Genomic DNA, 15,176 nt, shown 5'->3' on the forward strand with positions numbered 1-15,176 from the left:
GAGAAAGAGTAGGTCTGTATTTGATCCTGACCCATTTTGATAAATCTATATATTATTATATGACTTATTTTTTGATAAATTTATTTTTTAAAATATTATTGTGCTAAATCAATATACTTATATAAAGGAGAAGCGAGGGGCGTGTAGGTGGCGCCTCTCACATCGCTCCGTTCTATTTTTCTAATTTTCTGGAATTTTTGGATGAAAAATATCAAAAATAAAAATTACTTTTTTTTGTTTCAGATTAATTGATATGGTATATATCTTGGCATTAATTAATCTGATTCTATTTCAGATTATTTATGGAATATAATAGCTTGCAAGTTTTTTAATCTAATTCTGTTTCAGATTATTTATGGAATATAATAACTTGCAAGTTTTTTAATCTGATTCTATTTCAGATTATTTAATTATGGAAAAGAGTAGCACACAAGTTTCTTTGCACCTATAAATACACCTATAAGTTGGAGGGTTTTGGATCATCTAAACACAACATACCCTCTCTCTCTCAATACCACAACCCTAATATAGAGCTTGCAAGTTTTTTTTAATTTGATTCTATTTTTGATTATTTAATTATGAAAAATAGTAGCACACAAATCTTTCTGCATCTATTAATACCCCTGTAGACTCGCTAGTGGTGCCGTTCGATGCAATGACATCATAACCCGTTTTATCTTGAGAAACTACCATTCTACACATACGGTGAGGGGGCAAATATGCTTTATAAACAATTTTGTTTGCCTATTTATCTTCTCCGTCTAATACAATAATGAGTTACATTATGATAAATCTTTTGAATGACGATAGAGATGATTGATTGACAAGAGTAAGAGTTTGTCGGATGTGAAAGTTGACAAATCCAAACATGGGAGAAGAATATACTATTGACATGATATTGATGGATGAAAGGGTCAATAAATTAACTAACGTTAGTGATATATGTTTGTTGGTTATTCTTTTATAATATTTGTTTTGTTCATCGGACGTATTTGTTGTTGTATGCAAGCTTACTATATGTTTTATTGGGCGATCGATGTATATGGCTAGATATCATCAATCAATTTTATTAAATAGACGTATGTTTTTTATATGCAGGAAGTGGTGTATATGTCTAAAAAGTAATGTTTGGAAAAGTTAATGACAATATTACTCAAGAACATGATTACTTTTTTTTTTTTTTTTTTTTTTTTTTTGAAAATGAGAATAAATCTCAACGAGCAGGTTCGGCAAGATCTTGACCGAGGAGTTCCTTTCATAAGAACATGATTACTTTAAAAACAAAACCCAACTAAAATTAAGATTCGTCGTACTTTAAATCGTTAATTACATATAAAAATTTATTATCATTTTTTTACTCATGAATTATAGTCCGATTTTGCAATTTTAAATGTTAATATTAGTATTGCATCGAGATGTTTATGATATAAAATTTATTTTATTCTACAAATATTAATTTTGAATCATTTATATAATTTCTATAATTCGCCGCAAATTTATTTTATTTTACAAATATTAATTTGAAGAAGAAAAAAAAAAAAAAAAAAAAAAAAAAAAAAAAAAAAAAAAAAAAAAAAAAAAAAGCGTGAGCAGCAGAAACGAAGACGCGCTAAGTTGGTCAAACAAGATCGGCCATAGCTTCTTCTCTCAATTACTTATTCAAACCCTAACTCATAAGCCGTTTTGGGTTTTGCTTATAGGCTGCATCGCACAGGTATGTATCCGCTTGTTTTGTTAATCTTGTGTTCTCTTGTGTTCTGATATAGTATTTATTCGATTAAATATCGATTATAATTGTTTGATTAATCTTTCTAGTTGTAGTAGGTATTTTGATAAGCAGCACTTGGAGACGAGGGAGTTAGAGTGCGATAAATATTTAAATATATTTTGATTGATTTGAATGCAAATGCCGGAAGAAGAGTTGATACAACTAAAATTCCGAATTTATGATGGAACGGATATTGGTCCATTTCGATATTCACCCTCGTCAACTGTGGCTACTCTCAAGGACAGAGTCGTTTCCGATTGGCCTAAAGGTTGCCGCTTCCTCCATATATTCTTCGTGTATTTAGTTTTCGCTACTCTGTTAGTTTATGCAAACTCGTATTTTCTAATTTATGTGAATGCCTTTTATCAGTTTTTATGTACATTTTAGCTTCTAAGGCGCATCTCCTGCATAAAGATTTGGGACTTAGTATTTTAAATAAGCATATCAAGTATATGTGTCTTATGCTTGCAAAATTTCATATATTGAGTGTCATTATGTTGGTGTTTCCATGCTTGATATATCAGTGTAAAGGTCTTTCCTTGTTTTTTGTGTGTCAGTGATTACATGTACAGTACCCGGGGATCCGCATTCACCTTCATTAGGATTATGTATCAAATTTTAAAAGCTTGATTCTTTTGTATCCCACTTTCGATGTTTGTGAGACTGTGCAAAGTTCTTTGAGTATTAAAAATTTCTGTATTAATGAGTTCATTATAAACAATAAATATTAACAAGTGGACGGTCCAGCAAATCCCCGTCCCTCACCCCCCAATCCTTCCTTTCTAATTTAGCCATGGAGCTGATGTAAAATTCAAATTAATCGAGTTTCACTAGAATCTTAAGAGTTTTGGTAACAGCACAAAGCAGGAGATGGTGTTACTTTATATGTGATGGTGTTTTTGAGCGTTGGGGTGTCTCATGTGTAGTGGAGATCTTTTATTAAGCTTCACTATTAATATTATTAATTTCGATAATCAGCATTCTGGGTTTATAAAAGAATTGAACGACTTTGCAGAAGATTACTGGCTCTTCTTGATACCTCCAATCTGAGGTCCCTAGTTAGTTAAGGTTTGACTGTTATGTTGAATATGAAAAATATTTTCATTCCAATATTTTTCTCTTTATAACCGAATCTACTTTCTCTTTCTAGGGTTTCTATGCTTCTCTCTATATTCTGATCTCTATCCCTCTCATTTCCTCTCTGTTTGTCTCTTGATCTCATCTCTAATCTCTTCTTATCTGTTCTTGACACTTGAACTTTGTGAAACATCAAAACACTTACAAAAGGAGTGAACCATGACAAAATTGGTATCAGAGCTTCAAAATTCAATCAATAACTGCTCCAATCATTTTGTGCACATCAGTCCGAGCTGAGCGAGCCTATAAGTGTAGTAATAGCAGCTGCAAGTTCATAATTTGCTCAGTACAATTCACGTGCTCTGTTTCAGAGTCTATCTTGTAGTTTTGTTGAATTCAGTACTAGTTCGTGTTGTTTCCTTTTGATTCACTATCGTTACTTAATTAGCATATACTTACAGAGGTTGAAGGAGAAAACAAAAATAGTAGAGTTTAGCCGTTTAGGTCTGATTTGGTGAATTGGATTTAGTATTACTATTTATATGTGGAATATTGTGGAATTGCTATTTGTGTTAGTAAACTGAGCTGTGAAGGTGAATCATATATATACTTTTGTTGTTGGAGTAGAAATTAGAGAACTGAGTTTGTGTATGATTTTGGGAAGTAAAACTGTTTGTGTAATTGCCTATGAAGGACTATTTTTGTAAGAGAGCTGTAGTGGATTGGAGGAATGGAGAATATAGTATATGAAGAAGGGGATAGGGCTTTCAATGAGGCTGTATTGCATATCCAACGGTATGCAGAGAAAGGACTGGTATGCAGTTGCAGGGTTGGAAGCCACCATAGATTTAGCTAAGCAGAAGATGCTGGAGTTTCTCTCGCAACACTGAAGGTTGGAGAAGGATTTGTGAATTCTACTGGTTGGTAGGATAAATTTCAAGGGCATACTGGTAAGAGGGAATTGGAGGTCAGTGCAGAGTTACTGTGGAGGATTGGCTACAGGATTGTGAGTAGTACTTAGTGATTTTTGGGGTTGAGCCGCCACAAGAAAGTAGCAATTGTGTAATGCACTTCGAAGGAGAGGCATAGTCATGGTATCAAGTTCACACTTATTAATGGTCCGAAGTCTGATTGGATTATGTTTTCAAAGCAGTTGGTAGCAAGGTTTGGAATGATGGAGCGGGATTTAGCTTTATGAAAATTTAAACAACTCAAGCAGAGTATAGTGGAAGAGTATTTAGTCTGTTCTAAAGATGTATGGAGCAGTTAAAAATAAAGATACCCTCCCTCACTGAGGACTATTTCATAGATTTTTTTTTCTAAGTGGGTTGCAGGGAAGTTCAACAAGCTATGAAGTTACTGGAGCCTACTTAACCAAATCAAGCTTTCAATAAAGCCAAAAATCACATTCCCACAGTGCAAAGTTCCAGGAAGTTAGAACTGCAGGGCAAGTATGATAGTCATTCTAAGGAGGAGACCACTGGCAAAGCAAATCTGTTGACTCTCGAAACCAGATAGTTTGAATAGACTTTGGAGGAGACACTTAAACAAGAGTATGTTCAGGGTGAGAAAGTTACAGCTGAGGTTTTAACAGATGTAAATAATGTGTAAATCATGTGGAAGTTTCTGTACATGCCATTGAAGGGGGACGGGAGTCTGACTATAGTCCTGCAGGGAGAGAAGAAGAACAAGAGTTTCTCTATATAGGTAGATGGAGGCAGCACCCACAGCTTCATAGATGAGAAAACAACTGTTCAAACTAAGCGTGTGTTGGTCAAAACAACACCACATGATGGCCAATGGAAATTACAGCCAATATGATTGTCAAGGGTTTACTAGGAAAGTTGGTAATTATCAGTTTCAGACAACAGTTAGAACCTTACATATGGGTAGTTTTAGAACCTTACGTATGGGCAGTTAGATCATCTTAGAGGGAAACCCCTATTTTGCATCCCTAAAATATAATAAAATAAAAGTAACCTAAAATATAGGGAATTAAAAAATTGATTTACTCCAATGGTGTTACCTATATTTGTTGCTTATAATTTAAAATCAATATAATTTAATATTTTAGGTAATATATGTACTGGGGAGGAGGTTTGGAGCAGATATATGTTGTATTATATGGAAATACTGATGAGGTGGCATTACAGGGAATTGCTTTTATCTTCCTTAAGCAAGGGGTTTCATTTTCTCTCTCCTAAACCGGGGGTCTAATTTTCTCTCCCCTAAAAATTATAGGGGATAGGGAGTCCCCCTGGAGCTTGATTATAAATATTAAGACTAATCCTCTAATATATGTACACCTAGGACAAATATAATTAATATGGTTGGAGTTGCTCTTATGACCTTGTTTTGGGGGTGGATTGGCTAGGATCTCTTGGCGAAGTCACCTTTGACTATAAACAATTGCGAATGCAATTTTTTCATCTGAATAAACACATCACTCTGAGAGGAATTCAGAACAATGGCAACCTAGGAACAAATGACAGCTGCTCAGTTTGTCGAAAGCTGCCAGAGCTAGGAAAGTGGTTCAATATTTTTATTTATGTGGTGGAATCAACACGAGTATTCTTGGCGTCACTTCAAGAACATAGTTCTACAATGAACTAAAAGGATAGAGAACAACTTTTAGAACATACTTGGGGCATTATGAGTTTACTGTAATGCCTTTTGGCCTCACTAATGCCCCTGTCACCTTCGAGATGTTAATGAACAAGGTGTTTGGAAGCTGTCTTGGGAAGCTCACTTTAATGATATTTTGATCTACTCAGACTGCACAGGACCATCTACAATATTTGGAACAAGTCTTTAAGATCATGAGACAACAGCAGCTATATGCCAAGAAATCCAAATTTGAGTTCATGACAGCTGAGATGGCTTACTCAGGGCTTATCATTTCTAAGCAAGGGGTGGCAGTGGATAGCAAAAAAGATTTCTTGGCCTGAACCTCAGAGTTTGAAGGCTCCAAGAGGTTTTCTAGGATTAAATTGATACTATAGAAAATTTGTCAAATGCAATGTATATTGCAAAGCTTTTAACTATTTGCTAAAAAAGATTATTTACTCTGGTATAAACAGGCTTCTGCAGCTTTTTAACAATTAAAGCAAGCTAAGACTACTACTCCAGTCCTTAGACTACCAGATTATTTTACTCAAAGAGTTTATTGTGGAGTCAGATGCTTGCAACACTGGCATTGGAGCTGTTCTAGGCCTATTTCAGCAAGGCTTTGGGAATAATGGGACAAGCTATCTCCACTTATGGGAAGGAATTCATGATAGTGGTGACAGCTGTAAAGGAATGGACTCCATATTGGATGAATAAGCACGTTCTCATCAAAACAAATCCATTGGGCTTTAAGATTTCTGGCAGAACAGAAGATTACCAATCTTCTGCATCAGAAATGGATGAGAAGGGGCTTACGACTACACCATTTTGTATAGAGGAGGGGCTGACAGTCAAGTTGCTGATTCTCTGTCCTGGAGGCATGAGGAGAATAATGTCCAGGGTGATCAGTCTGAGGCTTCAACTCAACCATGAGGACATGTTTGTTCTGAAGGACGGATTTGTCATGATGCTAGCATTAGTAATAGTATCAGTATTGTGTCATTAGCAAGTAGTGTAGTAATAGTATGGGTAATGTGTCATTTCAGTCCCTAGTTGGTTAAGGTGTGTATAAGCTCTTGTGAATCCTGTACATTTCTGTCATGTTAAATATAAAAAGGAATTCACTCCATGACTTTTTTCTCTCAATAACTGAATTTACTTTCTCTCTCTAAAGTCTCTATGCTGATCTTATCCCTCATTAATGCTCTGTTTCTTCATGAATCTCTCTTAATCTCTGCCTATCTTCTTTACTTCTCTTGTTAACTAGCTGTTCTTAACAATGAAACTCTATAAAACACATACAAAAACACGTACAAAGGAGTAAACCATGAGAAATACATTAGTTGCTCCAGCTACTCAGCATGGTTACCGACCCAGCCATCTGTACCACTGGTAGCTATCCTTACATTGCACAGGCACTTTTCAAGAAAAATTCAAAAATAATACCATAATTGTCATATTGCTTCATCTATTTGAAGTCATAAATCACTGGCTTCTTGTGTTACCTGTGCTTGTAATAAAAGTGATAGTGACTGTCGCCACTAGTGTGGCAAAAGCAGAGAGAAAATGGACTATTACTCTTCCAAGAAACCTTATGCTTCTAAACAATCATATGTAACAATGTAAGTATAACAAATCTAATTGTGTTGATCAAACTATGTTTGAGAAAGCATAACTTTTACTTTATCCAACCATTCATTTATGTAACTGTTTTTAACTTGATCCCTTGTTATTAGTGCTATAACAAGTATTCTTGTTAGTCATAATAGCACTAAACGTAGATGGCCAGGCCTCTTATGAGGCAAAAGATTTTGCATAGATCTCTGTTGGACCTGGAGTATTTGTTTGTTAAATAGAAAATTCAGGCTCTATAAACCAAAGGGTCATTTTCTGATTTGGCAAAAAACAGAAAAAATTAACTAGTACTGTAGTAAATTAGTTAGGAATATTAGTATATAATTAGAAGATGCAATGTACAGGTAAGTGACTTAGTGTTGTAACACATATTTAAGCAGGAATAATTACGAGCAGCTGCAAAGTAGACTTGAGACAACTCAAAGATTCTGGATTCTTCATTATTAGCTGCCACTAGTCACACTTTTGCACCTTTGAAGCTAAAAACAAAATTTACACTTTGACTTTACTCTGAAGTTCTATTTTTATGTCCACAATTGCTTCAGATTTACCAAATTTAAGCATCTGTGTTTTTATAAATGTTGCATTAATCTTTTCGATAATTGTTTTATAGATATCAACTTTGTTAACAGATTGAAGCTCTACTTGTGAAATTTTTACTCCAATTAGCTAAAACATACTTGCAATTACATTAGGTAAATGACCAGGGTTCCTAAGGTGTTAATGAAATTTAAAAGTTTTTGCTTCAGTTTTGGTAGTGATTAGTCGATGTAATGCAAATTTCTCTAACATGATATTTAAGTTGATTACATTTTTTGAGATAGGTTTATTTTTAATAAATTTTGCAAAAATAAATGTTGGAATTGAAATTCTTCCTCTGTATGTCAGGTCATGGAGTCGACGAACTATGCTTTAATACTTAAAGACACAGCCGCTCCATGTCTGGCTCTAAATTCTTGTAAATTCGTCTTTGTCTGCATTCAGAAGCCTTAGTTTATTGTGATTTTTCTTGTACACTTAATTATATATGAGTATATTTTGTATATACAAAGAAATTGAGTCGGGAACTTTTATTTGAATAGAATTAGATAGTGTTTAAATAATTTTATCTATCAATTTTAAGATTGGACTTCTTTGCTGAGTGCAGATGTATGAGGGATTGAGGGTAGTAGTTCAGACTAGTAGTTATTGACGATTATAATATTATTATCCCAAAACACGTTCTTATTGCCATATACTTCATTTTATGTATCAATATATATGTACATTACTGCATCTAATATCTTCTCTACAATCATTTACATAAAAATATTTTTCTGATAAATTTGATACTTGACAGTCTCTTTAAAAAAACAACAAAATGACTTCCATGTATAGTTTCATAAGACTCATAACCTTGCCTGAAGTGCTTTAGAGATCAACATTAGTTTCTTAAATCATGAAAGATATGAATTCAAAGGGAATAATATGTGTTTTAAGCTTTTAAACAAAAAAATTTGTCATTCTAACTGTATGTTTTTCTCCTAGATAAAAAAATTGCACCCAAGGTTGCAAATGATGTCAAATTGATAAGTAGTGGGAAAATTTTGGAAAACAGCAAGACTGTTTCACAGTGCAAAATGTCTTTTGGGGAGCTTGGGCTCATTACAATGCATGCTGTTGTACAACCTTCACTAGCAAAAGTGAAAACAGGTAATCTTGTCTCGTCATTGTAGTGTAATATTTGACATTGTTTTATCTCTTTTCATATTTTGTTTGTCCCTATGTGGAATTTAATTGTTTGATTTGGTAGCACCAAGTTTTTTCTACTTCATTTTTTGTAGAATATTATTTTACGCTTGTGCCATCTACTCTCATAATTCTACTTGTCTATCTGCTGTGATTCTATCAAAATTAAATCTCATATATCCTATGAATATTGTTGTGTTGTCCCACAGTAATTGCAAGTTTGCAACTTACATATAGGAAAATTGTTGCTCCCCTGTAAAATTAATGATATTGGTATATTATGGCAAGTGTGCTGATGCATGCATAAGTACATTCAGTGTGCAATAACCCTAACATCTTTTTTCTGTAAAGTTAATTATAAGAGCGCAGAAGTATTGCATATCATTCTTGGTACTTGGTAGGTGCATTGTTGTCAAGGCATTGCCTAGGCGGAAAGACGGTCAAAATTAGATAGGTATCTGGCTTGCCTGATTTTAATGGGGTAGGCTAAGTGATGCCTAGACAAGTTAGCCGACACCTAGGCTATTTTGTATCAATTGCGAAGTTACCTAACTAGCTTATATCTTGTGCACGGGTATTTTTAATATTAATTTTCTTATCATTTATTTTAATATCTTATTTCTGGTTTATATTTAAATTTTATTCTAGAGATACATTTGTGTTACAATCATAGGTTGCAAATATATTAAAAGGCTTGTATGTTTTTATTAGCCCCACTAATATAAGTTTTAGTAATTAGACCCGTCAAAGTCGCAAAACATATGTAAAAATAAATAGGCCCCTGGGGAAAAGTCACTTAACTTTTTGAGTTTTTTTATCTAAGTTCGGTGAAAAAGATTCTAAAGGCGATATAATCATAAAACTAGGGTTCATGATCATACGGATCGAAGCAATTTTGAAGGTGTTAGTGATATATTAACTTAAGGTTCAAGTAGTCAAATTGAAGCTTGAATCACTAGCAACACTCGTATTACACCAGTTTTCACACACCAGGTCCAATTCATATGGTATGTAGTGTGAAAATTGGTATTATGTGGTGTTTTCTGTTTATATATTATACGCAAATGCTAGGTTCGTTTTCTTGTCTCCATCAGTGATCAGTTATTGCTAGGGCTGTTTAACGAACCGAGCTGTTCGCGAACAAGCTCGAGCTCGGCTCGTTAAGAGCTCGTTCGGCTCGGCTCGTTAAGTTAACGAGCTCGAGCTCGAACACAAAAAATTGTTCGTTAAGTAAACGAGCTCGAGCCGAGCTTTTAGTATGTTCGGCTCGAGCTCGGCTCGAGCTCGTTCGGCTCGAGTTCGGCTCGTTAAAGCTCGAAAAAATGTAATATTTTCGGGGTTTTTTTATAATTTATATATGTTATTGGACTCAGAATTCAACATAATATATATATATATTTTAGTGATGTAAACAAAATTTTAGGAAATAATAATTTTATTTGGTTTTTAACAGGCAAGTAGAAGTTTGACTAGTACCGCTAACTAGTGTTTAATCCTAATTTAGTGTTTCAATATTTTAAAAAATATTTTTTACCGATCCAACTGTATGGATGTTAACATATATACATTTTAGTGATATAAACAAAGTTTCAAAAAAATTGAAATTATTAGGTTAGCTATTTTAAGAGTCAACTAGCGGTTTGTCCTTATTTTTTTTCTGGCTCGACTCGACTCGACTCGGCTCGTATTTGTTCGCGAACAAGCTCGTGTTCGGCTCGTTAGTTAACGAGCCGAGCTTGAACACAATTTTTGTTCGATTAAAAAGCTCGGCTCGGCTCGGCTCGTCAGAAAAAAAATTAAAGCTCGGCTCGGTTCGGTCAAAACTCGGCTCGGCTCGGTTCGTGAACAGCTCTAGTTATTGCCAGAATAGTAGTGTCCAGTGAATTGTTGGTGCATTATGAACATGTGAAATATTTGGGTTCAAGGTTCCAAAATGTTTTCACAGGAACCTGCAAATATAGAACCTCTACCTCCTTTTTTCTTTTTGTGATCTAGAGCTCTTTGTGGGGCTTCATCACATACTGATAGTTATGTGGATTAGCATACGTTTTATCTAGTGTTTATGCTTTCACCTTTATTTATTGCCCCTGTTTATTTTAATCTGAACAGAAAAGAAGATTGACGAGGCTCCTCAGAAAAACTGTGCATGTACCATAATGTAGGGAAGTATACAGGTATCATAATATCTTCGGTTCTTGGAATTACCCGGGCTATGAATATTTGTCGAAAACAATAATATGTGGAAAGTACCATACGTCAGTTTTCATAATTGTTTGAGAGCGTAACGTGTTATACCCTATGTAAAGCCGTAGTTGCAGCATTTGCTCTTTTCTGTGTACCAGAGTTCAGAAGAGGTTTTAAATTCTTTGAAGGCTTGCATTAGCTTGTACATATAAGAGGGGTTTTCAAGCCAAGCCACACTCCCAGATGCTGTTCTGCTTCTTCGTGGCATATAGTAATATAATATTATAATGTTTTGTTAAACATGTGTTCTGTTTATTTTTAATGTACAATATTAGTAGTTCTGACAAAAATCTAACATGTACAAGTCAAAAGGGTTAGGAAGAGGTAGGAAACACCAGCGCTCATCTTAGAACTCAAGTCGTGGTCCGACAGAACATCTGTGGAGCTAATCCAATGGGGTTGAAACAATTCACAGGATTATAAGTTATAACCATAAAATGTCATTGCTGTTTTTCTTCTCATATAATAATAAAAATGAATATTTTAAGAAGCCCAATGTTCTCATATAATAATAGATGAAATTATTGTTATAATTTAACGCTAAAAAATAATCTTGGTGCAAGCATGTCTTGAAGATTTAGCTTCAAATCTTGTCATCTTTTGGTGCTAAAATGGCAGATCTTATTTTAAATTTAGCTCTGAAATATATCACATTTTCAAATATAAGTTTAATTAACTTCTTAAATTCCATTTTCTTTTATTCTATTTCTCTTACCTTTTCTACTTTGGTAATTATACTCCCTCCGTCCCCCTGAATTGTATACATTGGGGGACGGGGACGCGGCACGGACTCTAATGCTCCTGTAAAGTGTAGTTGTGTAATTTATTTTTTATTATTTTTTTTTTGAATTAAAGTTTGGATGTTATATTTTTATTCAAAAAAAGAAAATCTCAAAAATAAGTTATGGAACTATATTTTATAAGAGCATTAAAATGTGTGTCGAACAGTTGAAAATGGGGAGTAATTAGTTTTTATTATAAATATAATACAATATTATAATGTAGTTCTTAGCACAAGACACGGAGAACCATAAAAAAATAGTGAATTTTGGTTTTTGTTCCACGGTAGATATCTGTTCTTGTTCCACGATAGAGTGTAATATTTATTGTTTAACTATTTAATTTTATTTGAAGATATATTTTCTTAAAATGTATGTATTTTTCAAAAAATAGGTGTTTAAGCAATTAATAGATGTGTTGGATTGATATATTATTATTATTGGACATTTTATTGAATATTTAATAATTAATCACGTCAAATAATGAGAATATTCAAACGTGTTTTAGTTATAATCAGAAAACAAATAAAAAATATTATATTTTTTTGTAACTATTTACGACACATCAGTGAATTCTTTTTCAATCAGGGGAAAATGTCACGATAATCTAACTTGATAAACTATGAAGCCTGTAAAAACAAATGTTAGAAATAAATTTTGGAAGTAAGAGCAACTTTGCCTTGGCAAGTTGGCATGGAGAGGACGGAACAATATCAGACACGACCCGAAACCCGACACGAATCCGACCCAACCCGAAACAAAATTTACTGAGACAGAAACACGAAAGTGACCCGAAAATCACCCGATTGATCCGAAATTGATTCGAAATGACCCGAAATTAGAATTCATTTCTAATAACTTCAAATTTCAGTTTTATTCAATTTTAAATGATTTTATCTTGACTCGAAATCGACCCGATTGCTGACACGAACACGACCCGTTATCTGAAATTGCCACCCCTAATTATTACACTCAGCAGATACAAATTCAGATTAGAAAAGAGAAACGAGAACAACTTCCACGATGATAATTGACAAATGAAACTAGCACAGTGCACACCCAACATGCGCATGTTGCAATACTTCAAACTAACTGCTAGAAATTAGCTCTGCTAACATATTGCAAAAGCATATAGTACCTTGTGAGAAGACCATCCTATCAAAGGTCACCTGTAATCCTGCATATGGCTGCCTAGCTAACTATAGGTCTGTTTCAATAGTTACAGGTTAGTGCATGATTCATACTTACTATTATAGGCTTATTTAGCTACTCCTTAAATTAAGGACTTATCGATTCGTTGTGATAAATATTTCACATTTACGTACTAATTTTTCGAATTAAGTTTTTAGAATGAGTTTAGTATTGTTTATATGCAGAAAATAAGTAACTTATTTCAGAAAAAGTACAATTTGAGATACTTTTTCAAAAATAAGTGACTTATTTTTAACAAATATGATTTGTCAAACGGGCTCTATGTTATAATGTATATTGTGCATTACATGTATCTTATTATGCTAAGTACATTATATGTATTTTTAGTCAAGCATTCATAACCATTATCATGGCGGTATCAAGAAAATGTGAATACAGAAATATCATAGATACAATATCTACACCTAGGAAGTTTGTCGAGAAAAATATATTTTATTCTTTATATGTATATAATAATGTGATTTACTTTGATAATTTTTCATAATTATAATGTAATCTAATCATTGTATAAGTATAGCTTAATGTAGAATATCATAGATACAGTATCTACACCTAGGAAGTTTGTCGGGGAAAATATATTTTATTCTTTTTATATATATAATAATGTGATTTACTTTGATAATTTTTCATTATAATATTATTATAATGTAATCTAATCATTGTATAAGTATAGCTTAATGTAGATATAGTTGATGGGTTCATACACCCATTAAAAGATATTTTTTTTTTCTTTTCACTATAATTTTGCGCTTAAAATTTAAAAAAAAATTCCCATTTTCTCCGAAAATTATGATGAAAATGGAAAAAAATTATTTTCACTCTGTTAAAATAGATATCGTATTCCCTTGTAGCAGTGACCACTTACCAAACACTCATATTTTCATTACACTACAAGTCAAGAAACTTTGAACAAATAAACTGTGATACTTGTTTCTGAAAAGAGAACACATAAGCTGGAAGTTTAAAAGCTGGCCATTTCCATTTATTTTTCTTTATCATTTGCATATTTGTTTGTTTTTCAAGATGTTGAAACGGTTGAAATACTCACCTTTATCCATACTAATCCTCATCAGAGAACTTATACGTCACGCCATTCTCCGACCACCACCATTACCTTTCAAACTCCCTGCACCAAACAATTACACGAGGTTCCCATCACAGGGGTTTCCATCATAGGCGTATCCTCATAGGGGCGGGGTCAGTCGACCCCCTTAAATTTTGTCATTAATTTTTTATATACTCACATGATGAATATATTAAAGTTTATCTTCTTAAAATTCTACTTTTATAATAATAAATTTCTAATTAGGGGCAAAAATATATCAAGTGGGGGCAAAAATAATTAGTGTTGCACCAATTTTCTAAGTGAAAAATGAGTATATAGTAAGTAGTCTTGTACTAGTTTTCTGACTAAAAAAGAGTATTAGATTTTGAGTAAAAACATCAGACTATTGCAAATAATGTTGGACAACGGTAAAAATTACATAATTTGAATATTAAATTTTTGTTTTCTGGGTTATTATTTTGGTATTAAACATTCGAGTTAAGGTGGACATGATTTGTTTATGTTGTGAAATGGTGAAGAATTACATAATATGAATATTAAAATTTTGTTTTCTGTGTTATTATTTTGGTGTTGAACATTCTAATCAAGGTGAGCATGACTTGTTTATATTCTGAAACGGTAAAGAATTGCATAATATGAATATCAAAATTTTGTTTTCAGTGTTATCATTTTGGTATTGAAAAAGTTACTAATATAAAACGATTTTAGAGTTGATTTTAACATAAATATTCAAAGAGTTAGCATAAACATTCAAAAAAATATATACTGAAATTAACCAGCAAATGATAATGCGCCTTCAGAATCTGATGATAGAGTTGACACTTGCTACTTGCAAAAATAGGCTGGTTCAAGTCCCTTGGTTCACTCAACATAGTAGGGATAAATTTGCAAGGAAGTCTTGCTTTAGAGTTCATGGTCTCCGGCCGTGTTTTCTTGATAACAATAACGAACTTTGTTATTTAAATCATCAAAACCAACGTTTTCTTGATGGGGCTATGGAAGAAATTGAAATTGCAAGACAATTATTTCTAAGTGACCTGTCTCTTAATCATTATAATGA

The 15,176-nt window shown here is 33.1% G+C and overlaps 1 protein-coding gene across 7 annotated transcripts; it reads left to right on the forward strand.

The window, feature by feature from the left end:
- Positions 1-1,555: 1,555 nt before the first annotated feature.
- LOC108204841 (membrane-anchored ubiquitin-fold protein 3) lies at positions 1,556-11,299 on the forward strand. 7 transcript variants are annotated; one of them, XM_017374477.2, is made up of 5 exons: positions 1,556-1,714; positions 1,816-2,036; positions 7,976-8,045; positions 8,615-8,779; positions 10,925-11,299. In XM_017374477.2, the coding sequence occupies exons 2-5, from the start codon at positions 1,947-1,949 to the stop codon at positions 10,975-10,977; spliced, it is 378 nt and encodes a 125-aa protein (XP_017229966.1). In that variant the 5' UTR covers positions 1,556-1,714; positions 1,816-1,946; the 3' UTR covers positions 10,978-11,299. The 7 variants fall into 7 exon arrangements, with proteins under 7 accessions (XP_017229966.1, XP_017229969.1, XP_017229970.1 ...); XM_017374480.2 differs by having other exon boundaries at positions 7,976-8,027; XM_017374478.2 differs by having other exon boundaries at positions 1,560-1,714; positions 1,825-2,036.
- The last annotated feature ends 3,877 nt before the right edge of the window (positions 11,300-15,176 follow it).

This window comes from Daucus carota, chromosome 1 (assembly GCF_001625215.2).
Source record: "Daucus carota subsp. sativus chromosome 1, DH1 v3.0, whole genome shotgun sequence".
NCBI classification, from domain to species: Eukaryota; Viridiplantae; Streptophyta; class Magnoliopsida; order Apiales; family Apiaceae; genus Daucus; species Daucus carota.

Excerpts from the sequence above, each read along its gene's own strand:
- LOC108204841 (XM_017374477.2), top strand. The coding sequence starts at position 1,947 with ATGATGGAACGGATATTGGTCCATTTCGATATTCACCCTCGTCAACTG. Across the intron at positions 2,037-7,975 it reads CGTTTCCGATTGGCCTAAAG|GTCATGGAGTCGACGAACTA; the intron begins GTTGCCGCTTCC and ends TCTGTATGTCAG. Across the intron at positions 8,046-8,614 it reads ATGTCTGGCTCTAAATTCTT|ATAAAAAAATTGCACCCAAG; the intron begins GTAAATTCGTCT and ends TTTTTCTCCTAG.